This window comes from Nipponia nippon, unplaced genomic scaffold (genome assembly GCF_047370975.1).
Source record: "Nipponia nippon isolate SJK-2023a ecotype South Korea unplaced genomic scaffold, ASM4737097v1 scaffold_19, whole genome shotgun sequence".
Taxonomy (NCBI): domain Eukaryota; kingdom Metazoa; phylum Chordata; class Aves; order Pelecaniformes; family Threskiornithidae; genus Nipponia; species Nipponia nippon.
In genome coordinates this window covers 5,364,069-5,390,627 of record NW_028262335.1, presented here as the reverse complement: position 1 = coordinate 5,390,627, position 26,559 = coordinate 5,364,069, and the positions used below count along the sequence as shown (strand labels likewise).

Below are 26,559 nucleotides of genomic sequence, written 5' to 3'. Positions count from 1 at the left end.
CACTCCATAGGCTCCCAGACTCATGTAAACCAAAAACCTACCCCTGCTCCTATTGAAATTAATAGCAGAACTTTGCTAAAGGCAATCTAGAGCAAGAGACCTGGAACTCCCCCCACAGAGCACAGAAAGGAAGGTCTGACTTCTTCCTTGGCCACCTGAAGGGGAGGCCGAGGAGGGAGCACAGAGTGTATAGGAACAACTTGGATTTTGCCTGCAGGACCTGTGCGTTCCCTGTGGGCCAAGACTAGGGAGCCAGCTGAATACGCTGCTCAAGAGCGGGGCAAGGCTGACACCAAAGGAAAACACAGAGATTGGTGCAGGAACACCGAGCCTGAACGGGTGTATGGAGATTGCCACATGAAATGCAAATTTCTAAAGTGCGACTGAGCCTCCATCTTCTCCTGGGATGACATAGCAGAAAACAAGACTAAACTTTTGTTGTTTTGCATGCCCCCTGTGAAGTCTCCTCACAGGAAAGGCTGAGAGAGTAAAGAGGTTAACTGCTGAAACCAGTTAGGCAGTTTCATGCCTAGGCACTTTTCTAGGCATGGCCCTATGGATTGACCCTGTATATTCAGCTTAACTGCTGTGTTTAAGGCACCACCAAGGGGAGAAAAAAAGGAGGGAATAATAGAGTTCTGAAAACTGGGGAGAACAAAAAAAAAAAAATCTCATGAAAGGGAACCCTCCCACGCTAGAAAAAGTGGGAAGCAATAAGGGGGAAAGCGTGGCCTTCCCGCCTGAGATGCAGGGGAGAGAGCAAGTGGTCCGAGAGTGAAGCGTGGATGTGAAATATGGCCCTGCAACAGCTGTTTAGCACATTAGCCTGTTGGTGCGCAGGCTCCCATCCAAGAGCTTTCAGTCAGCATCCCAGTCCAGCAAGAGCAGCGAGACAAATGCAGCAGGGTGGGGGTCAGCCCTTGCAAGCTGTAAACTGATGCAGAGATGCTGCCTTCTTTACTTGGGGACAGCCTGGATGCAGTTGTGACAGAGAAAGGGAAGGGAGCAGGTTCTCAGCTCCCCTTGCTGGATGCTAGAAAGGGCTGCAAGAGGAAGAATAGTAATAGTTGGAATACCTTAGGCTTCATCCAAGCCTGCCTGCCCACAAAAGGAGGTTTTATGCATTAAGGTAGTCTTGGCAGGTGGTCAGGCAGTACTTTCTTCTTTTCACTCAGCCCTCTTAACGGTGACAAGGTTTCCAAGGATGACAGGAAACAATGATACAGAGGACACCTGCATGGACTGGCTCTGATATAACAAGAGAGGCCTCCGTAACAGAGCAGATGGAGGGCATCAGTGTCAGTGAAGACAGCCAACCTTTCCAACCCACTCCCACAATATAAATACCCACTCAGCCCGGTAAGCCTGCATGCTGTTGTGCGTATACTGCAGGAGAAACCAGCTAGCAAAATTATTCCTTGCTATTCAGAGGCCCTGGGATTGACCTGTTATTCTGCTCAAAATGCCATTCGAGCTGAAACACATTTATTAATAAGGGTTGCAAAGTCCAGGAAGAGCCAAACGTTCAGCAGCTGCTGTCAAAGCCAGCAGGCCCATCAGGGTACGTGGCCCATGGAAACAAACGCCTTGCAGCTAAAATGCAATGCTGGAGTGATGCAGGGTCTACACTTTCCCTGAGGTGAAAGAATGGAGTGATAAAACAGGCAGTTCACACCTTCAGTCCATTTACAGAATAAGCCTTTCTGCTTTCAGACCTGAGATCAGGTCAAATTTGAAGCAAACAGCTAAGCCTTTCCCCGCAGTCCCTTTAGTCTCTGGCAAACAGAGCTCTAATCCAGGAAACACCCTGACTCCAAAGCCTGAAGCTCAGCTCTCAATGCTGGCAGCAGAAGTGTCTCAAACTGATCTCATCTGTCGGGACAAGGATCAAAGTGCTCACTTGCTGCATGACCTATGGGGGCAAGTCACTTGACCTCCAGATGCAAGTCAGCAAACTGAGCTTGAAAAGCACTTGGAAAAAAACTAGCATTGCAGAGCCATTTGGAAAACCAGATGTTGATTTGGGGCAGAGTTTTCCAAGGGACAGAAATTACCAGCAATGTTAGGGCGCAGTTCCCTTACTGAAGAGCACAATAATGACGTCAGCTCTCTGCATGCCCACTTGTCCCCATCCCCATTCCGCACTGGAAAAACACCGTTTTTCTAACAGGTTCAATGCGAGTTCAGACATATGTGATTTAAACCACATTCAGCAGCCTTACAACAGGCAAGGGTCAAAAGTAGCACTGAGCAAACCCGAACCAGTACTGAACACAGCGCTCCAGCCTGCTGTCAGTGACAGGCAATTTCTTTGCTGCAGACCAAGCCCCAGGGATTTCTTCTCTTGAGGCTTCTCTGTATTATGGAAATTAGCTACCTACTCACTAGGTATTTTACTGGAACCACTTTAACCACCAGGCGTTTCTTTTCAAGGGCAAGCACTTCTGCGAACGAGATGTAGATTACCAAAGGCTGCCTGCCCAGTAAGCATGTGTGTGGGGAGTACCCCTTTAGCATGCTTTGTCTTTCAGATCCTCCTCAGGGCACATTATATGTCAAAAAGCAGACTCAACTGGGGAGAGGGGGTTTGAAAGGGCGAGGGCGGAGGCAGCAATGTGAAGGCTTTTCTCAGCACTGTGGCAGGAAATGGAAACAGCGCTTTGGTGGCAGGAAGAGTGAGAGTGATGGAGCTCCTGGCTGCACCCACCCTGCAGCAGCAGCAACGTCAAGTGTGAAAAACCTCACACAACCTCCTTGAGAGTACTTGTGTTGCTACAGCAAGGACTGTTTTTTGGGCTCTGACATTTGGCCTGACTGTAAATGAGTCCACTGATTCTCTTAATGCTGCTGCAAGTGGTGCTAATTATACATCTCTACAGCAGGGTACAGTTTGGCCCCATACTAACTGGTATCAATTCCCTCTAGCTGTGCACGACAGTCTGTGGGCGGAGCATGTAAGGGTGGCCTGTACCCACTTCAGTCTCCTGTAAAGCCACTACCATTCACATGCAGACCAGGAAAAGGTCTACAAACTCAGGTGGCACATGTTTTTCAACTTACCTTCTAAATTGTTCCTGAAGGGCAAGTCGCATCTCACCTCAGGTTCACTGGATTTCAGCTCAGTGTTTGTGCTGTGGGCCCAGCGGGTCTTGCTTTTTTGAAGAGCCATCCCAGTCTTATGTCTCCACAGAAATAGAAATTGCAACAATACGCAAGGCTGCACAGCAGCACGAGCCTTGACTACCTGTGGGAACAGCAAGAACACCCATTTGCAGAGGAAGTGAGGGCCCATGCCTAGAGCAGGAGGAGGATACTGTGTTTGGTCAGCATTGTCAGATGAGGGAGAAGGATTGTTGCAATAGCAAATGATTAGCTGGTTTGAATTAAGCTTGAGGCATCAGCTTAGGTGAGAGAAAAGCAGGGTATCAGCACAAAAATGAGAAGAACTAAGGCCTTAACAGTGTTCTATTTGCACCTTCTTTTGCTAAAGGATGAGTGAGAAAGTCTCTTCCCTTCATGCTACAGAGCCCACCTCTTTCCCTCCAAGATAAGGAGATGGGTTAAGGTGGAGATATTTATGAGCAGCCCTTTGTTTCTGTTGGGATGTTTAATTTATGGGCAAGGCACACCTACAGTTGGACTTGGAAATCTGAAGGAAAAAATAAATAATAGAGGCACACCACCATTCATGCGGACTTTTTAAGCAAAATTCAAAGGAGCCTATCAAACAGAGCCTTACTTTGTCCACACGTTTAAGCCTTTTGCTCACATGCATTCCCATCCTTTTCCAAAATCTGTAGCTGTAGCAAGAGAAAACACACAATCATTCCAACAAAGGCCCAGGTCTGCCCTCAGTTTCGTTTGTGTTGGCCCAATTGCACTGAATACTGCCCAGAAGGTCCAGCCTGCAGCTCACCTGAAGGTCAGTAACACTGCTTCATCCATGCATCCCCCAAATCAGTAAGTTAAATAATAAATACCCTTCAACCTCCCTTCTTCATTCAAAATCAGAAAGCACTACTAAATAAGTGTTCTCCATCCCCTTCCTGCAAATAGGTATATTTATCTCTTATCATAATTACCTCTTTATCATAATTCATGTGCCGTGCCTGTTCACCGACGTGACTCCATTGGACTTGCCACCTGTCTCTGAAACTAGCCCTGAAACTTTGACTTTGGAGCTTGGGCCAGACCAGGGCTTAATTTCCTCATCACTTACAGCACCGTTTCTCCTCTGCTTGTCATACAAGCTTTTGACCAGCACAAGAGCAAAACAGGGCCTTTCCAGTTTTACTAAGTCCTGTCTGACCGATTAGTGAACGGACTGTCGAAGCATTTAATGAAGCCTATATTCCCACTGGTAACACTGATGTTCAGAAAGTTGAAACATGACTGCACGCCCTGAACTAGACGAAAGGACTGTATGTATATTTGTTTGGGTTTTTTATGTCCATACTCTCATCTTATTACTCACAGCCACGCTTGGGTACATTTTAATTAGCTTATTACTTTTTATCTCAAAAGACATGACTGAAAGAATAAAAATGTCTCAAAACATACACAAGCTTTTCAAAATCTCCGATGATTAAACTCCACGCTGCTCCAGCATCAGGAATTTTATCATGGTTATATTTCCTTTAGATTCATAGTTGCTTGCTGATCTGATTAATTCTATATCTTTCTTTCTGAATATTCAGTGAATTGTTGCATGTCCAAGTGCTCTGAATTCTTCCAGACATATACTGATTTATTTTGATCCCTGCTATTTATTACTTCAGAAACCAGAAAGAAAAAGCTAAGAAAAGTGAGAGGGCTAGTCAGCTGTCTGTATTGGTCCCCTTTTAAAATTAGGACTAGAACAAAAAAAGAAAAAAAAAAAAAGCAAGTGGTGAAAAACTGAAAGCTGGGAAAAGGTGCAAAAAGAATGAAACCTGGAAATAAATTCTTAATGTCAAACTAATTCATTCTGAAACAGCCAGTGCCAGCAGCCTCTCGATGCCTGTGCCTCTGTTCTGTGTTTTCTTTGAGTAGGTACGCATGCTCTTATGAATCTTCTCAAAGCAAGCTTAGTGGCTGGTCTTTCAGTTTGTAGCTCTTTACAATGTTCTCCCAAAGAAGCCCACAACTTACAACTATCTGGGATGAATGGATGAAAGATTATTTACTTCCCTGCAACGTGTACCACAGAGGACACACGTCAGACCTCACACGCACGCTTTTCCCCTAGACCCAGATGAAACCTGATTCGTGATCCAACATGAGAAAGCGTAGCACAGAATGGCAGCAGTCACCAAATTACTGTTTTCTAATCTCTTCGAGCCCGCATGATAATTTAGCCCAACAGGCCATTCTGTGCCCAGGCTTTTCTCCTTGAGCAGTTTGCCAGACACTGTCAAGTCGAGGCAGATTGGTCCAGCCGGCTTGGGATGCCCCAGCCCAGGAAGCATCCAGACCCATCTGCCCTGCCTTTTTCACTTCGTTTGAGGGACCAATGGCTAATGTAAAGTGTGATATCTGATGAATCCACAGGGCTTGAAATACGATCAGTGTACTGCCGCTGGGATGCTGGGAAACCCACCGCTACAGTGGAGAATGGCCACTGCTTCCAGCTTAGCAGTTCATGTCATATGTAGCCTAGAAAATATAATGTTCATCTGAGACTTCTGCCCATCCTCTGCACTTAGGGCCTGAGAAGACAGCCTGATTTGTGAAACATGCAGTCTAGCTTTCACTTTACCAAAATAGAAGGCTCAGCAAGAGCTAAAACTTACAGACCTACTCATAGGATGGCATCATTGCAGCAAGAGAGCTTGTGCTGAGGACACAGCAGAGATGGAGCAGTGGCTGTGCCAAGAGAGTAAGGTGGATGCTGGAAGACCATAAACACAGGGGCTGTGTTGCCCACAGAGAGGAGGGAGAAGCCTGGAGAGAGCAGGAGAGGCTGTCTCCCCGGGTACAGCGCGCAGAGCAGGGTAGAAGGCCACGATGTGAACGTTGTCTCTGTACAAGTCAGATGTTGGACTGATCCACGGGGCTTGGCTGGGGTCCCACAGTACCCATTATTCAATACTTCCACTGAAACTCTGATGAGTGTTAATGCTGGAGGGAGGTAAAAGAACATAGGAGGTAGGGGAGGGAGGGGCAGAGAGATACAGAGATATACCTAGGAAATACCCCCGCCAGATGCGATCTCAAAACAGGATCTCTCTATCCTTTAGCAAAGCCATCCAAGTAGGACTGATTGTTTTTCCATCAGTCTTTCTTTAGGCCCCCAAGAAGGCCTAAAGACAGAAAACAAAACACACAAAAACAAAATAAAAAGAAACAAAACAAGAAAGGCATCAGCAACTACAAAAAAAGGAAAAGGAGGGTGGGGGAGTCTACTCAGCATTGACAGCAGATATTCAGTGCTGTTTGAACTTCATTGGTGGTATAGTCTCACATTTCTAAGGCTCTTGACATAGGCATTGGCTCCAGGGGCGAGACCATCTGCATCTCTGTTTTGCTGGGATTGCTTCCATGCAGAGGGCCAGGAAAGGGAGATGGATTTCATCAGAACTGCCTTCTAAAATTCCCATCCTCTCTCCTGCCCCACCCCTTGCCAAGAGGGAGGGATGGGAGGGCTAATGTGGTTTCTAATTCTAGCTTCATTTCGGTGCATTCTAGTACCGGCCAACAGATGTATCCCAGCAGCATTCAGACATAAACACCCTTCTCACAGAATGAGACACGGCAGCCAACTCTCGCCCTACCTTTCAGGGACAGTGTAAAGGTGGGGAAATTTAGGATGAGGAATATTTAACCTGGATATCAAGAAACACTTCCAAACAATACCAGACACTCAAATGAAGGAAAATCCAACTTATCCATTAAAGACATGAAAGAGTTCACCGAGGTAATGACTATGGAACAAGTTCACTATGGAACATAGTGAACACCATGTCCTGTCAATGCTTTTTGCTAATATTGGCCAGCAATTAGCCTAAGCCATAGAGCCTAGATTTGAAGATGAATACCCCCTAAGGATGTGTAGTTCTCTGAGGGATTAGAGGCTAGGGGCTACATTCTTCCTCAGTATCAACTCCACAAGTAGCTCATGGTGATTGACCCCGTTTTAGAGATTGAGCAACACATGCAGAGTTAAGAGAAGCAAGAGAAAAAGTTTGCAACGGAAATGGAGGCCAAAGTCCTAGCAAATTGTGTCATTCATTTCACAGCAATTGCCACCGAGAGAGGCTGGCTTCTTGTCTGTAAGAGCAACATTTGCAGAGATCAGGAACCGATTGCATTAAGTGTTGCACTATAATCCTAAGGCTAGCAGCGCACCACGCTGCTTGCTATGCAAAAGCAGTTGTCCACATAAACAGGCCCATTAAATCCATCAGTTGTGTCTATCATTGGGGAGTTACCTGCTTGTAACACTCAGAAATAATGCAGTCACCTGCAAAGCCGCACATTGCCACCACTGAAGCTGGCTGCTAACAGTTTGTTTTTATTCATAGTTCTGTTCTGATCTCACCTGCAAAAGGAAGGATGTATTTTGGGTACAAGCAATGGCAACCTGATAACCCAATCTGCAGGGTTGCTTTGGGAAGCTCAGTTTTGGGCTCTGTTACTATTTCCCCTCGTGAACGTGTCTCATTCCTATTTTTCTGTGCCTCAGTTTCCCTGGAAGACTTAATTTCCTTCACCTTTGAGGACTTAATTCAAAGAGCTCCTTTCAGGCCCCTGTCTTCACCCTGAAGGACAAAACATTATATGCCGTGTGTCTCTATCACAGTCTCAGTTGGAAAAGACAAACTATACTCCTGGTTCTACTTCCACAGATGGGCTCCTGAAATCTTACATCCCTGGCAGAACACTTGCCACAGCCCATACGCTTATTCAGAGCCAGAACACAAGATTATCTCCATTACCTGCTGCAGCGTCACGTCTCACCCCAAGAAGTCGGTGGACCCACCTGGCACTCCTTGCTGCTGATAGGAGAGTACCACATCGTGGTGGATGATGGAGGGAAACACAGCTATGTGTGCCCATGGCTGATGCCATCTTGTCCCCAGTGATATCAGCGGACGGAGAAGAGGATTAAAGTAGAGAGAACTCCCTCTCTCTGCTCCAGTAACATTGCTTTTAGGTCCTGATGGTGCTGCTGGTGTTTATTTCCTCCTGTGCCCCTCTCTCTCCACAGCTCTTGCCATCCCCCCCCAAGCTACTCCATAGTGCGTAACTAGCATGCAGCAGCAATAATTGAACGTTCAGGGGATGGGAGCTGCCTGTGTGTTGCTGGGGTGGAAACTGGGGAGAGAGGCAGGAGCTAACACAAGTACTTACTGGGGAAAAAAAAATATCTGCATTTTATTTTGTTGAAAAATATTCTGCATGCCTAGAGCCAGAAGCTCTGCTCTATAGACATGTTAATTATCTGGGAGTCACTGCGTGTGCGGGGGGCTGCTAACACCCGCCTCTCCTTTGGGGGAACAAACAGAGGGCTTCTTATTTGTGTGTTGGGTTTTTTCCCTCCATCCTTCCCTTGTCATTCTGGCTGGTGAAGCAGATCTGCCCAAACCTCCCTCTTGCCAGAGGAGCTGCAGCAGCCCTTTCCTGAAACACTCCGTGGGTGGAAAATGCATAACTTCACTCTACCCATAGGGCAAAACCCCTACACTCACAACACGCAATCTGGAGCCACATCAGTCATGCCGACAGGACAGCACTCCGGGCTCTCTGTGTTGCTAATGCACTGCACAAGCCAAACGCTCCAAGCACTAACCCATCCAAATCCTGCACATGCACCCTTTCCCTCTCCAGCCCTCAATAAAATCTTCCTCCCCCATTGCACATGCTCACTCCATCCCCATCGTCACCCTCAAGTTTGTGACCCTTTCCACTTCTTTCCAAACACAGCTCTATTCACCCTTACTTCTTGCTCCTGGCAGATCCCACTCTGCAACCTCAGCACCACAACTCTCCTTTCTCCCTCTTGTATTTTCACATACCACGCCCCATAAACCTCTTCTTTACACCTTCTTATATACTGTCACACATTGCTTTTCACTCCACACATCATTCAGACACCACTCTCCTCTTCAGATTCCTATCAATCAACCCTGCCATACCTTATTTACAAGTTCCTGCCTATGCTCACTCAGTTGTCCCAGTTACCTGCTCTCTCATACATTCTTCCCTATTTTTCCCTTAGCAGCTGATTACCTTCCTGTGCATGTACCGTTTCTCTCATACAAAGCCATTCAGCTTCTCATGCACATGGCTCAGGCCTGCAGGACCTAGCTGTTGCTGTCCCTAGCAATTTAAACACTTGGGCACTACACCAATTGTAGAATCTCTCTGCCCTTCAGAAACCCAGAGGATGTATCTGTGAAATCAGACGCGTTTGAGACAGCCAAACTGAACCATACCCAGTCTCTTGATGCAGGTTTTTCTGCCAGCCAAGCGGCCTGCAAGTGGTAAGAGCTGAGACAGGAGCCCCCATCCCTAAAGCATCAAAAACTGACCAGCACAGGAATGGGGGCAGACAGGAAACATTTCCCTTTGTCCTCCTTATTTGTAAGGATACTTTTTCCCCTCTCCCAAACTACTAAAGAAGGTGACCTCACCATATTTTCCTTGTCAGCCCCTCTACTCACACACAGGTTAATACCATAGACCCTCCCAAAATCTTTTAACTCTGGCCAACATTGTATCAAAACCAAATAAGCCTTTTTTTTTTTCCCCTCAAATTCACCAAAGCCTATCACTTTGGCAGCCTATCACTATGGCAGCAGACCAGATGTCTGAGGTCAGTGGGGGTGGGGAGGGGAAAGGGAGGGAGGGAAGGAAGGAAGGAAGGGAGAGAAATGTTGGAAAGACAGGAAAACAGAAATTTGTCTTGAGGCCCGAGTCCCAGCCTGGGAACCAGAACCCCCCAAACTCTTCTCCCAGCACTGGCAGCAAGTCACTGCAAGGCCTCAGGCAATTCTCTTCACTTCTTTGTGCCCCAGTTTCCACATCTAAAATGACAATGATCATCACCTCCTGCCTAAGGCAGAATGAAGGTTAATATTTGAAGACTGCTTGGAGACATTTTTCAAAATATTATTAGCAGTTTCTGTCCCTGATGCCTTTTGGGAAAACTGTGACCAAGTGATATACAGAAACTGAACATTCTGAAGAAGTCCTAAGGCCAGCTTCCTTGCTGCTTAGCTTGTCCACATTCTGATGATGCTTCAAATGATATGCATATGGAGATGGACGCTTGACTTGTATACTATTTGCTGACACTGCAAGAATGCGTGCACATGCATGCACAAAACATCAGAGCCAAACCAGGTTTCTAATTGTTTGCCCATTCTCCATAGTGTCTTTCATGCTTATCTCTTTTCTTGATCCCCTATACCAAAAAATCACCTGCAACACATTGACAAGGCTGAGCCAAACTAAAGGGACACGAAGAAGAGGAGACCTTGCACCCATGCATGCCCAAAGGCTCCACCCCAGCTGGAGCTGTTCTTTGGTAGTGCATGGTGGAGTTTCCCCATTCCTTCCTGGCCTGAGCACCAACGCTGAAGGAAAAAGGGTCTAATAAGAGCTCTGGCTGCCTTGTAAGAGGGGATTTATATTTTACAGAAGCAAAAGCAATGCCTACTTCACAACATGAATGCCCTGCTTGTTTCACTGCTGCAAACCACCCTACATAACCACCATGGGGGAAAAACACATCCTTCTCTACCTCACCCAATGCAAAGGAGAAGTACTGCTAAAGAGAGAGAAACAGAGCACAGGGCACAGAAATCCAGCTCATCTCCTCATGTCACAGACTGAAGACATCTTAAGAGCTGATGTCCATGCCCACCTGTCATCTGCGAGAAGGCCTCATGGGAGGCCTTCTAGTAGGAATGGTCTTTGAACCATCTCAGCAGGATGCCGGCTGAGGTGGGAGCAGAGAGGGAAGGAGCGAGACCTGCATCAGGCACCATGACACCTGCAAAGCACCCTGCCTCTACTGAGCCCAGCCGGGCCAGCTCCCCAGCACGTCCCCCGGCCCCACAGGCCCACCCTGGCAGGCCCCTATCACTGGGGGCAGGCAGAGGGGTAGGCATGGGGGAGAGTGCAGGAGGAAGAGAAGGGCCAGAAACGCATTTCTGGGAATCTCAGAAAAGAGGCAGCAAGTGAGAGAGAAGAGAAGAGAAAGAAGCACCTGACGGAGTCCGATAGCATGCGGCAGTGAAACAGAAAAAGAAAGGAGCTGAGTGAGATGTTTTGTGGGCTGCTGCTGATTCCGGGGAGTCCTGCCCTATTTTATTTTCCACTCGCAGCCCCCCACAATCTCGGTTTCAGTCACAGACTTTCCCCCAACGCACCCCCAGGGAGGACTCTCAGCCATGGCTGGGGGGCAACCCCAACCGTCACAAACAAGAGGTCTCTCTGATAACTGCCTTTCTCTGTAGTTTTCCTCTTTGACATGCATATTCCGTTCGGAGAAACCCCCTCTCCCCTCCCACGCCCTCACCCGCGCCATCTGGTTACGGTTTGCACCATGACGCGCTTCCTCTGTGGTTTATTTGCTTTTTTTAGCCAAACCTGAGAGAGGGAGAGAAATACCCTGTTTCCTTTGGGGATGAACTACCCCCCCCCCATTTGCTTTATTTATTATAGAGTTTTTATGTGGCGGGTTAGGAGAAGGTTGGGGTTTAATTTTGTTTTTGTTTTTTTCCCCCCATGAAGCTAATAAATGGGCTCCTTACAGCATCTGCTGTAGATTATGAAAAGCTTTATGAGGCTGTTGATTTTGGAAAATATTGTCAGGTGATAAGGCAGTGTGATCTAGTGGTTTGAGTGGGAGGGAGGCCGGGGAGGGCACATTCAGAGCACCTGGCATCCGCGGCACTGTGCCTCAGTGTCCCCATCGCAGGAACGGGACTAATTCGTGCCTGTCACTGGGGCACTGGTGAGGGCCTGGCTTCTGTAAAGTGCTTCACAGACAAAGCATTCTAGGGATGCTAAATATTTGTAGTGCTTACACCCCTGAATTACTCAACGGGCACAGAATATCAAAGGCTGCCAGCTCCTCACTGATGGAGGCTGGTAACGCTCATAGATTTTGAGGCTGAAGGGCATCCTGATGAGTGTCTACTTTCCCAGTCCAGCTTCACATGAGAGGTGAAGCTACGCTGGACCCACAGAGCCTGTCCCAGCCTACTGCAGCGAGCACAGCAGGGAAGAGGACCTAAGCTTCCTAGCTCCCAGCCCCATATTCAGTCCTCCAAAGCATGCTGCATTTTACAGCAGGCACACAAAGAGAAGCTTTAAGAATTGCTTTGCCCTGGGTTTTGACAGCTGACTTCTGCAATTGCTAAACATTCCCACACTGTTCATACTCCAAGTCTCTGCTCTTACACAGCCCGCTGTTTCTCCAGGAACAACACAGATGCTGTTGGTCTTCATCAAATATGTTTATGGCTTATATAGTCATATACTGAAAGTCTTCCTCTTCCATGGTTTACTCCATCTACACAAGATCTCCGTTATCAGAGGAGAGAGACTCCTCCCCTTTGGATAAATTCTTACATAGCACGGATGACTCCACTAGGAGTCACCTCCACTTTCACGAGGTGGAAGCTGGTCCCACAGCCCAATGTATTCCTGCAAATGGATGCAGGAGTCTCGCAGCCTTCCCTAGCCTACCTTGTGATTGGCTCCATCATTTCCAGAAAGCATTTCAAACTTTGCCTGGGTCACAGCCACTTTGCCAAACGTGTGCATGTACACGCACAGCCCATTAATCCTCTTTGCTCCAGACTTGATTTAATTTAACATTAGGTTTGGATGAGTAATTTTATCCTGCAACACAATTCAAGGTGATAGATGAGACCACAAGCAGGTGATAGCTCAGGCTTGACCCCCCCCCCCGCCTTGCTCTCCCTCCTGAGAAAGCACAGTTGGCCAGGTTGCATGAAGAGATTTACTGCTGCTCCGAAGTGGGGCTTCCACTGGAGAGAGGCAAGGAAGAGAGATTTCCACTCTCATGAAAGGCTGGGAAGGAAGAAGGGGCAAGGGCGGCAGACTGGAGGACTTGGTGAGCCAACCCCCAAGCAGAATGGCTAGGATCCGGGGAACAGCAAATCAGAGCACCCCCTTTCTCCCCTCAGGTCTGCTCTCTTGCACAGATTAACTCTTTGGAGGCCAGTCTTGCGAGAGAGACATAATTTCACATTTCCAGTGTGTGTGTGCACATGTGTACACCAATCTGCTTCAAGTAAGGGAAAAAGGAAGCTGGGGCTATAACGACATGGGATCAGACTTCCACTGAAAACTCCTCTGTGTCCACTCTGCTGGTAGAAAAGTCTCTGTAATCAGATGGATGGGCCTCAGAGTATGCTTCAGGTAGCCTGTCTGCCGTCAGATTAATGAGGTACAAGAGCAATTCCAACAAATGATGGCAAAGGTGTCCCTGTTCCTTTCCCAGGCTGCTCTGGAGACCCTGTTAATGCCAGGTGATCAGGCAGGGTCTGCACCAGGATGTTGCAGTGGGGAAAGGGTTGTTTTTCAGTCCTTTCCAAGCTGAAATGCTGTCTCCTTTTGAAACAGATGCTGACACCATCTCTTGAGACACAACTGAATAAACACTGTCATTCCAGCAGACACCCTCACTAGCTGACAGGTTACTACAGTATGTGAGGGCCAGCCTACCCAGACAGAAACCTAAGGTGCCCTCTCCTGCAGTTAACACTGGGGGAAAACTAGATGCATCAGCCCCACCAGCCTGCAGCAAGGTGGGAGTGAATTGCCAGTCCAAACATCTTTACAGCTTATTGTTAGCACATCTTAGTTTTGGTGTGCGTTTTAAAATACACCCACGCTTAAAATATAGAAAAGCAGTCTGTACAACAGAAAATGGACATTTAAAAAGGCACACCCTCTCAACTTATGGATGGAAACTCAGAGATCCGCTTGTTAAATGAAATGATGTATAAATCGTTACTAAACTTGACAGTAATCATGGAATTGGCAAAGCGCAGAAGAGAGCGAGAGCAAAATCAGTGCCTTGTATGACTTTCTGGCATTGGCTCTCTGCGCTGTACAGACGATGCTGGAGTCCTTTGAATGCAAGCTAGAAATCCCAGAAGTTAAAAACAAATAGGGTCCTTGGAAGAGAAACTGGCACAGAGGAGAAAAACCAAAGTGAAGGCGAGCAGAGTTGCAGCTGAAAGTCAACGTGCCATCTTGTGACTTTGGAAATAGATGGAAGATTCACTGCAGAAGAAAGATTAGTAGTGGCAGGCAGGTCCTAAGAGGCCCCCAGGAGTATGTGCTGCCTCTGTGAGCTGAAGGAACAAAACATGGACACATGGGCCATGGCCTCACATGCAACATATTGAGAGCATCACCCTGGAGTTGGAAGCAAGAGTAATGTTGCTGCTCGGCAGATGCAAAATAAATTCAAGAATCTTCAGATTTTCAAGTGGAATTATATACTGGCATACTTTGCTACCCATAGCCCTCAATAACTGCTTTCTTTACCTTCAGGTGTTTCTTAACAGAACAAGTGTCACGCTTAGATGGAACGGGACCACTTTAAATAGGGGCTTGTAACCATGATGTTTTCAGGAGTAACAATATCCCCTACACACTAACAGGTCAACATACTCCTTAAGCAGCATGTACCATAGGTAAATGTTTTCTAAATGTTATCACTTGCCCATATAAGCATGGGATATGAGCTCTAGTTATCTGTGAGATGATAAACAAAGAGCCCCATACTGCATGTTGTGTGGGAGCAGCCAGGAATTCACATTCCTATCTACCAGTTGCTCTACATGCTGTTACCTCAAACAGTCACTCGGTACGCTACACAACACCACGCAGGTGAGACACAGCAGGTGCTTATGAGAGCGTGTAGTTATGTACTCTCTCTAGAGAGTACTCATTTAAACCAAATTAGGCACCCTGACTGCCGTCTTCAACTTGAATGATATTCCAAGGAGAAAACATTGCATCTGCAGCAAGACCCTAGGTACTCTGGAATCAAAACATTGATAATGATGCATTCAGTGTTTCCATTTTTTTTTAAATTGTTTTGAAGACACGCCTTGGACCATGCCTTTCAGTCATGGTTTCCAAAGTAAGTTGTCATTTTGCCACACATTTAAAAGGTTGCGTTTGACTGCACACAGAGATATCTGTGCCAGATACAGACACTCCAGAACACAAATAGAGGTCTTTAAACACATTCAGAGGCACTCTTACGTGCGCTGAAGCACCCGTTCATACATGTAGGGCTGAGTACATGTGCATATATACAATTGTGCCAGACACACAGAGGCAAAGTAATACAGATATATGTGTAACATATGCATACGCACAAATACACAGCACACCTTGAGACACATGTTGAGACATACACATCCTTTCATTTGCTTTGTGCTTCTCAGCTTTTATGTCACAGAAGTGCTGGCTCATTATCGTCCTACAGTCATTTACCTCTCAAAAGTCTGTTAGGGAGACAAGAATGACAACAGCAAACAAATGAGAAAGAGACACCCCTCAGCTGCAAAGCCCTTTTCAGACTCCCTCTGCACATAAAGAAACATACAAACCTGTCTTAATAACCCAACTCGTACTGTGCCTCATATCAGCAAAGCACGGGCACATGACAGACATTTATCTCATTCACCCACAGGCAGGCGAATGCTGCCCCATTTTACAGGTGAGGAAGCTGCTGCAAAGAATTGTTAAAGGTCTTGTCTAAGGTCATTCAGATAATGATTTGGTAGCAGAGACAGCAATGTTCCCCACAATCCTAAGCTTTGAACTCCCCTCTCCTTATCCCTCAGTAGCATCACCTCCTCTACCTGCAGCATCATATGTTCACGACTGATCATGCACACACATACATGTCTCAGAAGCAAAGCCAGACACTCAAACCTTTACTTGAAAAAATGTGTGCACCTGTGCACACACCCCACCCCGGTCTGGACCATTTCATCAGCTAGGTCCCACCAGTTATAAGGTTTTAGGCCTGTACATAGGTGTCTCGGCAGTGCCCACACAACAATCTCCCTTAGCATTCAATCTTTAAGACTCTACAGACATAGCTGGGAGCGCACCATCCCTGTTCCTACCACACTACGTAAACCATAAGTGCAGACAGCCCTTCAGTGTTACTGGGGATTACTCTTTATGCCCTGTGGTATCCTCTGAAACCAAACTCTCACTTTGGGACCAGTGTGGTTGTCCCCATTCCTTACCCTGCAGTGCCCCTTATGGCCACCTTGAGAAAGAGTAGCCACAAGTCATAGTTTCACAAGCAATCCTGGGATAGCTTATGTGCTTGAAACACCTTCCAAAATGCTTTTCCTTTCACCACAAATAAGAGCTACAAGATCAATTTGATAGAGAAGAATCTCCCTCCCTTTACATTTAAACAAAACCCCAATATCAGCAGGTTTCCTGCTTCCCCTTTTCCCAGGTGATGCGATTCCTCCTGCTTCAGTGAACATAGGACTGGCCTACACCATTACTTGGGAGTATTCCAGAGCTAATTCACTAATAATTTACATGAAGTCTGAACGCAGGAATTCCTGTTTGGACAGGAGCAAATTCCACCCTTTACCCATCCAGACCCCAGTTACAAAGCGTACAGTAGCCCTTTTTGACAGTACCTGCTTCATACCAGAAGTGGGGGAAACAGTTAACCCTAATTTTCACAGACAGAGAGTGTCTCATGTTTGTCATGCAATGTATTCACACAGAGAAGGCCTCTGATTCACCCAAATAGATCTCAGAAGACAGACGGGGTATAGCCTTCAGGAGCTGGTCCATTTTATTAATAAAATAGTACAGGGAATGATTCCCTTTTCATGCATATATTTTTGCTCACTTTTTTTTTTTTCTCTCCATTTTTACTGCTGAATCATACACTATCCTTTACTAATAACTGTCTTAATTCTCTGTATTTTACACTTCAGCCTTTTTGCAGCCAGCCCTGGGGGATGCCTAGCAGCAGAACCATGAGTACCCAAGTCCATCCCACATCGTCTTTCTTGCAATGAAAGTTACAGGGAAGGGCAAGCTCTGAATTCTTAGGACACTTCACTTGAATGGCACAACACTAGCCTTTCAAAAGCCTTACGTTTCATAAAAAGGGTACTCCAGTACACTATGGTGACATACCATTCTTGGATTCCCAATGCCAGAACCAAATACTTATCTGACCTCTATCAAACAAGTAAAATGTGAGACCCTTCTGGGTTAAATGACACAGATCAGAGGTTGCACAGATGAGGACCCAAGGTGCAAAGAGAAGTAGGAATGTTTCCTGAAAGGTATCTGGGAAGTTGAGCCTGTTGAAAATCCTTAGGATCTGGACCTAAATGAATACATTCCTGGCAGTGAGTGGGGAGCGGAAGGAGGGAGCTTTATAAAATGAGATATTATTGATAATACCATGCATACAAAAACGAGACGTCATTTGTGTAGTACAGATGCTAACAACAACCTTTTTCTAAATAACTGGCTACCAGATTAAATGGCAGATAGAAGCGTATAAATTCTGGGCAAATTCATGTCCACTTTGTATCTTTTTCAGAACAGTTGTTAGGGTGTAACATTGAGGGTAAATTAACTGAGGTTGCTCTATGACTTAACTCTCCTTTTCTGTTAAAGAACTATAATGCCACGTGCCTTAGAGGGATGGCATGCCAATCAGTTAACATTTGCACAGTGCTTTGAAGATAAAATGGAGGATTTACCCAAAACCTACTGAGAGGCAGAGAAAGGCATAACCAAAAATCTGACAAGACCACACAGCATGGCAGGCAGCCACTGCTATGGAGCAGCCATGGGAAAGAAGAGTTGATGAGCAGTGGCGAGACGCTAAATCTTGAAACCTCAATAAGCAATTTTCAAAGTTCCATCTTGGCACACTTTGCAAGAGGCAGGTAGGCAGATAAAACTCAACTTGTCAAAACACACAGCAAGATCCACTGGGCTAGCACACAGGTCTGCCAGCTCCTGGCTCCATTCCTACAACCATCTTCAAAAGCAGGGGGGTGTTGAGGAGGTACAGTAGGAAAGAGGAACACTTTATGTTAGCAAGAGGAGAGGTGGCATAGACTTGGATGTTGCAAGGGAGAAAGGAGAGCCACAAAATGGTTAAATTGTAAAGAACATAAAGCAGGGAAGACTAGAGGAGAGCCTGGAGAGAAGAGCAGGAAATCCACGTATTGGGAATTCCTGTTCAGAGAGGCAGAATGATTCTCTTAGCAGCCATGTCAGCTGCAGGGCAGAGCTCTGTGCAGTCTGCAGGATTCACACAGGAGAAGGGGTTAATGAGAAAGGATGAGAGAACAGCACAAATAAAATCAGAAGTGACATTCTGGCCAATGGAGCATCTCCAGGCTGGGGAAAAACCCAGAGAACTCACTTGGTTCTATTTTCTGTCCTGCCTGAGGATGAGCTCTGGGCTGAAACTTCACCTTTAATCTCATTCCTGCATTTGAACAGAGCTGCGGTGCCACAGTGAGGGTTTATCTAAAAGCCTCTGAATGAACCCACAGTTCTTGAGAGCTAATCATCCCCCACATCCCCCACCACCAACTTGCAGCCAGTCATCCTTGGGACGCAGCTTCCAAGCCGATGCACCTGTCTGCAGCTCTTCAAAGGAGAAAAAAGGAAGTGCCGTGGTTAAATCACTGATAGGAAATGCTGGCTTCAATCTCCAGCTCTCCCAGAAAATTCCTGGGTGACCTTGAGAGAGTCCCTAATTGCTCTGTGCCTCAGTTCTCCACCCATAACAAAGAGATCATTAAATAGCCATGAAATCACAGTGAAAGTTAATTAATTCAGCATTCATGAGGTCCTGATACATTAAGGGGATCGCAGAGCACATTTGAATAGAAATATCACAGCTAGCCCCACATGAGCTTGTCCATCCACACATCACAAAGCACACAAAGAGACCAGCTCAGTTCACAGAAGCAGTGCAGTCATGGCTGTGGCCATCCGCCCAGGTTAATTAACCCTACTTCTCAGGTAATTAGGTAATTACCTTGGGTGGAGTATCTCCCTAACAGGCACTCTCTCTTTTCCAGGTTATGATCAGCTCATTCAGAGGCAGGTAGAAGATCTCCGCCTGGCAATGCGCAGCACAGCACAGACCAGATGTATCCAGAACCATCACAGGGCGCCTCCAGACCGGGCTCCTCTGGGGTATTCTTGCTGGAGTTGGCACGGGAGTGCTGAGCCACAGATGACCAAGAACGTGCTCGGTTGCCCTTCACAAAGAGAAATCTGTGCAGTTTTTTGTTCCTAGCGTTATTATTATGTTTGGTGTGGGCACTGGGGATTCACTTATCCCAGTTAATATAAATAAAAATTGTAGGAGAAAAACCCACCGGTATTGTATTGCAGAATTGTTTAAAATGGAATAACTTAAAGATGCAGTAACCACAGGATTGATTTTTTTTTGTTTTGTTTTTGGTGTTTTTTGTTTGTTTGTTTTTTTTAGGTCCTTTTAGATCCTTAGTCAACTACGTAAAAGGGAATGAAGGAACGAGGCAGCAAAAATCCAAAACTATCCCATTAATTGGCAAGCCACTTTGGACACTGCAACAGGAGCTTGTGTGTATGGGATTCAAGGGAGGTAGAATAAAATCGGGACAGTTCAGAGAATAAGTACAAAATTTTCTCAGCATCCTTGAGAAAGACAATTGCCCCCTTAATACATGGCCATTTAGAATATAATCTACATCTAAGAGTTTCAAATAGCAAATCAGAGTAGATAATAAGAAAACTTGAGAATACATACATTTAAGAGTAAACACTCTCTTAAGCCAGAAGGATACATAAATAAGAAGCAAGAAGGATGTATGCATGACTATAAGCCCTCAGTCCCTTTAAAAGAAAGTAGTAGGGAAGTTAATTGTGGATCTTGTCTCTTCCTTTGAGGACAATGGAGAGATTCCTATTCTGAAAGCCCTTTTGATGGGAAATCAGAACGTGGCCTTAACAGACACCAAAATCTCCAAGGAGGAAGTTATGAACCGAGCAGAGGAACTCATAGACAGTAAATCACCAGGGCCAGATGGTATTCAACTGCAAGTTCAGAAGGGATTTAAGTCTCCAGTGATGGACTAGCCAACGCAGCTTCACAGAAACTGCTGCTGAACAGTATAAAGTCAGTAAAACGATGCTGGTGTTTACAATCCTCCTGCATAGTCCCCAAATACCAGCCATTAAAGCCTCACAAGGGTGACTTTGGTCAGCTTATTGAAAGTCTGCTTTAGGGTAAAATAGCACAATAGTTGGATAATCCAACGCTGCTAATTCAGCAAGGCTGCTTTAAGGTAAACAGTTCCCTGTTAAACAATGAACTATTTGAAATTCTATATAAACCATATCAGCTCAATAAATTCACCTTGGCCCTTTACAAAACAGTGAATTCAACTCTTGCACACATAACCAAAATAAAAGCGAGGCTTGTAAGAGTTGTGTTTTCAGTTAGCTTACTGGCACGGGGTTATAGGAACTCAGTGAGAAAGACTACCAAGAAATCAAACAGGTATTGGACCAGTGGTGGCAATGAGCGGTCCCACAGATGTTAATGGTGTATGCCAGTTACTGGTGGGAGTCAGGGTGTATCCTTTGTATCCTTTCTCATTTTCTTTTAATGGACAGAATTGTCCAGATGGAAAGGAAAACAATGGTGTGAATTTCACCCTCCCCAACAGCACTACCAGAGCCCCAGGGAAAGTGCACCTCAGCTGCTGTCAACACTTGCGGTTTAATCACAAGTGTCTTCTGGCATTTCATGGTCTTCACAAAGCCTTCACTCCTGGAGTCAAGTGCTCATGCCTGAGACCTGTATCTTTCTCGCTTTAAAGAAGAATTCCTAGCATTTGTGAGTTCCCAGAAAAATTTGAAAGCATGACTGTTAGAATGTCAAAGCAAAGAAGTAAAACAACGGAACAAAATAAGCAAACTAAAAAGAAACAGTCCTCCAAATGCCTGTATTTCATTTTCCTGATCTTCAGGCCAATCTCCAGGTTTTGGGTGCCTGACTCCTGAAAATTGGAGAACTTCCAGTTGACAGCACAACGGCCTGGCTTAGACACCGATATAACCTCGTCCAGCAGCTGCCAAAAATGACAGTGAATATTCACATTCCCTTTCTTTTCTGAAGAGGAGAAGGAAAAGAAAAGACAATAAAAAAAATGGACTCCAGGGATGCAGGAAATGCATGGGTTGAATTGGGAACATTTTCTCCAGGTGGAGGCTTCCAGCCTGCATGCTCCGTAATTTAATTCTGAAAAGCATATTGTAAAGCAACACTTTAGAGGTTTTTGGGTTTTTTTCAGAAGGAAATATTGACACCGCCTGTTGGCAACTTCCCAGAGGGGTGCAGTGTCAAAGCACATTAGCCTATTGCAAATGAAAAAACAGATGCAAAGTCTGAGGCCTGGGAGCAGCAAAGCTTCAACAGCAGCCCAAGGTTTATGCATGCTAATTCAGTTTAAAGGAACATTCTTGTGCTCTTTGCTTTCCAGCAAACAGCTACGTTCTTTTTTTTCCCCCCTCTTAGCAATTTGTAAGAACAACCTAGAAGTAAACACTTCATATAGAGATTTTTGGGCCAGATTTACAAAGCTATTTAGATGACAAAGGACTGAGAAACATGTTTTGCAGGATTTAGAAGAACATCTAAATGAATGAAGTACCTAACTCCTTTTGGCTTTATGGGATGGTTAGGCATATAGAAGTACTTCCACATACCTGGCCTATCTGTTTGTCATACATCCTTTCTCCCTGCACGAGAAACATACAGGGAAAGGGTTTTTGTTTGTTTGTTTTTAATGTTTCAGGAAACATCAGGAAACAGAAAAGAGAGGAACATTCCTCTCATCTGTCAACTATATAGAGAAATATCTGGATTTTGTCCAAATGCAGAAACCACACTCCAGAGTTCCTTGATGTTTACTTACACATGACAAAGGTAATAACACAGATAGGACTATCAAAACTTGGAAGTTGTGGTTACTTCATGAGGGAGAACAGTCATACAAGACAGAAAAGGACCTCCAGTGTTTGTGATTCCAGCCTCTCCTGTCACAGATACATGCTGCATACCTGTCTCAAATTGACCAAGACTCATCTTAAAAATAATCTGGACTTCTTACACTGCACCATCACTTGGAGGTCCCTATAGAACTTCACTGGCCTAAAGCAGCGCTGTAGCAATCTCCTGATTTCCAGCTAAAATGCTTACATTCAGTTTGTGCTACAGCTATTCACCTTTGCTGGTGTTTAACCTCACTGGTATAGAGAAGTCTCTTGGACACAGGGTGCCCAAGAGGGTTCCTGAGCTCTGGCTCTGCTGCTTGTGCATAGAAGGAGGCAGAGTTGGCAAAGCCAACTCAGAGAGTCTTGACCCAGCTGCAACACAGCAGTGACCTGCCCTTCCATCTGCTAGGATCTGTAATTTCAACAGACAGGCCAAAAATACCAGCCGTTCCAGGAGCCCTTCCCCCATGATTGGATAATACAGTGCAATATGATATAATATGGTAATAAAAATCCCAAGAGAAGTCTCCCAAGTAGAGCTCTTTCCCTTCTGAAAACAGCTTTCCCTACAAGTGTGTGCCCCTCCACTCCTGTCCCCAGACGCAGATCCCTCCATCCTTTCAGTAACGGACACCAATATTCTCATCCTCAATCTATGTATGTAGAAGGCCTGTTTCCCCATGACCCAGCATTGACAAGGAAGGAGGGCAGAAATACATTTTGCCAGGGCTTGCTTTCTCCCCCTCTATACCTCCCTCCTACTCCTGTCTGTCCTCACAGTGATGGATGGCTATTGGTTCTGGCTTCATCCGACAGAGAAATCTGTCACCTCATGCCAGGGAGAGGTGACAGCAAATCCATCAGCATGGAGACAGCAGTCACTTGCAGATTGCTTTCAAGGCCACTGGGGGCTGGATTCTTCTTTGCCTCCCACCTCTCCTGTTTCTCTCCTCCCCTCTTTTACACAAGTCTCAGTAAATCATCATTTGAACAAACCCATTTGGCCCTTATTGCATATCCAAATTCTAACAGCTTTTAATTTGTGCATTATTGTCTTGCTTAACAAAAAAAAAAAAACCACAAACACACAACAAGTTTTCCCACAAGAGTAGCTCATTATTAGATGCTCATATTTGGCCCTTTTGTTACTTCCAAAGCCTGGATTCAAATTCTACTTGCATCCCCATGGGTTTATCAAGTATGATAGCATTGTTTGACCCAGAGGGGAACGCTGGTCCAAATGGCAGCTTCTAATCAGCGTAGCCTCAAGAATGGAAGTGCGGAGGATGCAATAAGGCAGGACACTGGCAAATGAAACTACAACCGACAGAAACAGAGCAAAATGTTTCTCCATTCCATACTTACTCCACAGCAACCATCTTGCTCAGCCCTCTGAAATATTAGACTCCTTCTGGGTGAAAGACAGCAGCTGACATCTGGGCAGAGGGATGCCAGAAATTTTGGACTCTAGCCCCAAGCTCTGTCAATGCCTGCCTCTGCTGGGCTGCTTACTTGACCTCTATGCCTCAGGCTTCCCCTAGGACAATAATATTTATCTTCCTGGAAGCGCAAAGTAAGGCTTTATCAATTGATATGTACAAAGCTGTTTGAGATCTTCAGACAAAAGACCCTAATGAACCATCATGATTACAGACAAATTCATTTCCTCCTGTTCCAAACACCGTAAGATACGATTATTGCCTATGTGACAGTACTACTTGGAGAGGGAGTCAGGGGCAGCCCTGTCTTCCAGGGCTTGCCTGGCTCTCCAAAGCACCTCATACTGGCGGGACTGAGGTTGTTTAGCATTCTCCATCCCTGAGGGCAGCCAGAAGCACCAGCATAATGAAGAGCAGTTTCTACTTTTGCTCTGCCTGCTTGCAAGGGCACAAGGGGACATCTTGGTGATTTTGAATTGCTTCTGACATGCGTGTTATACATAGAATGTGAAAAACGTGGCAGTTTGTTGTCAGCAATGCCCCATTTCCCCCGAACCCCAACAATACACCACTGCATCCAATTGTGTCAGAGAAGACAGGTGCCTGTGTCATTGCACAACTACCCCACAAGGTGCATGCAGCCACACCAAGGTCACAAGTGACAAACACCTGAACACCAAGACACATGATGTAGTACAACGCAGGCTGCTCCAGCATCCCAAAACGTCAGGCTAACACCATCCACAGTAGTTTAAAATAAAATGGTCCTAAAAACGCTTTAATTTCTCAGTGACTTTTTACTTTTAAATAAATTTCGCTGCCCTCTGAACCACAATATGAGCCACAAAAATTGCTAAAGATACAAAAAAACCATGATGCCCTGCAAATCTGATGAGTGATGGGTGAGACAGCTGGAAAAACTCCTGCACAATCCTAATGCCACATATGAGCCACGTCCTTTAATTTCTCAATGATCTCTGTTTATGGGTCACATTCTCATTCTTTTGCACCCATACAAATCCACTTCGCCACTTCTGGCCTTGGTGAAGTCACTGTAGGTTTAAACTGACAATTTGGGTATGTGGTGGCTCTCTGAGATAAAGCCTATTGCCAGCCTGAGATTCGACAGGAGTACAACCTAAGCCTGTCCCCAAACTTAATCGCTCCTTATAGACTTCCTCATTGTGTCCTCTGCGTGTCTAATAGCATGACCAACACATGAGGATGAGAAAAGTACTCCAAAAGGAGCTACTTTTGAATAGGACCGCAGCTCTCAGATATTGTAGGTAAAGATATCTTGAATATCTTATGGTCCCTAAGCCTGACCCTGTCTGGCCCCTGGGTACAATTAGGAAAAAGGAACTCATTCTCATGAAGCACTTGTGATCAGACTGTCTCCACAGTTGTTTCTCTCCTGCATTTGCAGGTAAGAAGCATGGAGTTGACAATCTGACTTTCAAGGCCTCTGAACACCGACTCATAGGCACAAATAAAGGGTAGGGACAACAGGCTGACATATCAGAATGGTTACAGAGCACCCCACAGTAAAACAGAGAAAGACAAGTTTGGAAGGAGTCGGGCACTCAGATGGAAGAGAGTGCTGCGAAGCAACGCGGCGGGGGACGTGGGGGACGATCCACCCAGTCTGTCACCATTCACCATAACACGAGCGGACTTTCCTGAGCATTCAGTCAGGGAGTGCCGGTGCAATCTGCACAGACCATTCACTGCTGCACAGCAGCAGAGCAAAGGCTTCCAAGCTGACTGCAAGTTTCCTGGCCATGGTTCCCACTGCCCCATGGGATGCAGCTGGGGAGAAACATCTGGACTGCAGCCAAAAGGAGCGCCTGACTAGGACCCTCCATTTGCAGCAAACGCCCTGCAGGTTCCAGGCGAGGGCCAGGACACATGGAGACCCTGCTGGACTCCAGACTGCTGAGTGCAGGATGATTTATGCATCTTTGCAGATGGCATGTTCCAGCCAGAGGGCTTCAGACCAGAAAAACGAGAGCCTTCTGCTTCCTTAAAGGGGCAGTTCCGCTTCAGCACTGCGAACTTACTGTAAAGTTAACTGCTTTGGCATTTTAATATTTTAAGTGCTGACCCCTCATTGATTCTGTTCAGCCTTTTAAATCTTTAATTTACTTACTTATTTGGGTTTTAAACCTTGCCTGCAATTGCAGCTAATTAAAAAGCTCATTAGTTGGCATCCTGAGCTGATTCCCTGGGCTTTATGTACTGTACAGTATGCCTCCTGTGAGTTTGAACCATGGCTATGATTGCTTGACTTGTTTCCTACCTCCCCAGCTTTATGAGGTGTTCCATATTTTGGAAGACTATTCCCCCTTCCCCTGATTTTTTTTTAAACTACCACTTGCTGCAGTCTTCAGGAAACTTAGCAGCCATTCTGGCTATATACAGTAGCTGTGTCACAAATTTATTTATAGCTGATCTTCCCCATGTTCAGAGCTAAGACTTCCCCATACTTGCAACCCCGTTTTAAAAGGGGCATTATATGTAGACAACAAAAATCTCAAACAGATTAATTTCCAGCATCACATGCAGGGCTTGACTGGCCCAAGTGTGCTATTAACATGCTCAGTAGGAAATTCCATCCTCCTTGCAGACAAACACCAAGGGCTAAAGGCCAGAGTTGGAAAAAACGGGCCCTGATCTCACACACCACATGCACAAGTCCCAGCACCCAAGCCCCGCTGTTAGAAACCCTGCCACCCTGTCCAGCCTCCTCTCCATAGTTACCCAGAAGAGACACATGGAAGGACAGGACACTTACTTGTCTACGTTGTTCAGGACCTTAACTTTTTTTTGCAGCCATACGTGTTGATTTTCAGACAGGCCGAGAGCACTCCTAAATTCCACTTACATGGCTGGGAACTGTGGCTGTTCAGTCCACCTAACAACTAGGCTATATACTCATGTTATTTATTGACTTGTAGCAGCAGGAAGGTGTAGTATAGACCATACAATACAATTGCTAGAGTAGAACACCAAAATACATTTCTGGAGTAGAAATAGGGTCACATTCATATCTCCCCTCCATAAG

General features: G+C 45.8%; 1 protein-coding gene across 1 annotated transcript in view; it reads right to left on the bottom strand.

The window, feature by feature from the left end:
* LOC148056022 (uncharacterized) overlaps nt 1-26,559 on the bottom strand; it is a 61,002-nt gene that overhangs the window by 9,458 nt on the left and 24,985 nt on the right. Inside the window, exons 3-4 of the mRNA XM_087755345.1 lie at nt 19,046-19,271; nt 3,061-3,244 (exon numbers count right to left, since the gene is read on the bottom strand). Coding sequence (XP_087611471.1) covers nt 3,061-3,169 — 109 coding nt within the window. The 5' untranslated portion in view covers nt 3,170-3,244; nt 19,046-19,271. The remainder of the gene's footprint in view (nt 1-3,060; nt 3,245-19,045; nt 19,272-26,559) is intronic.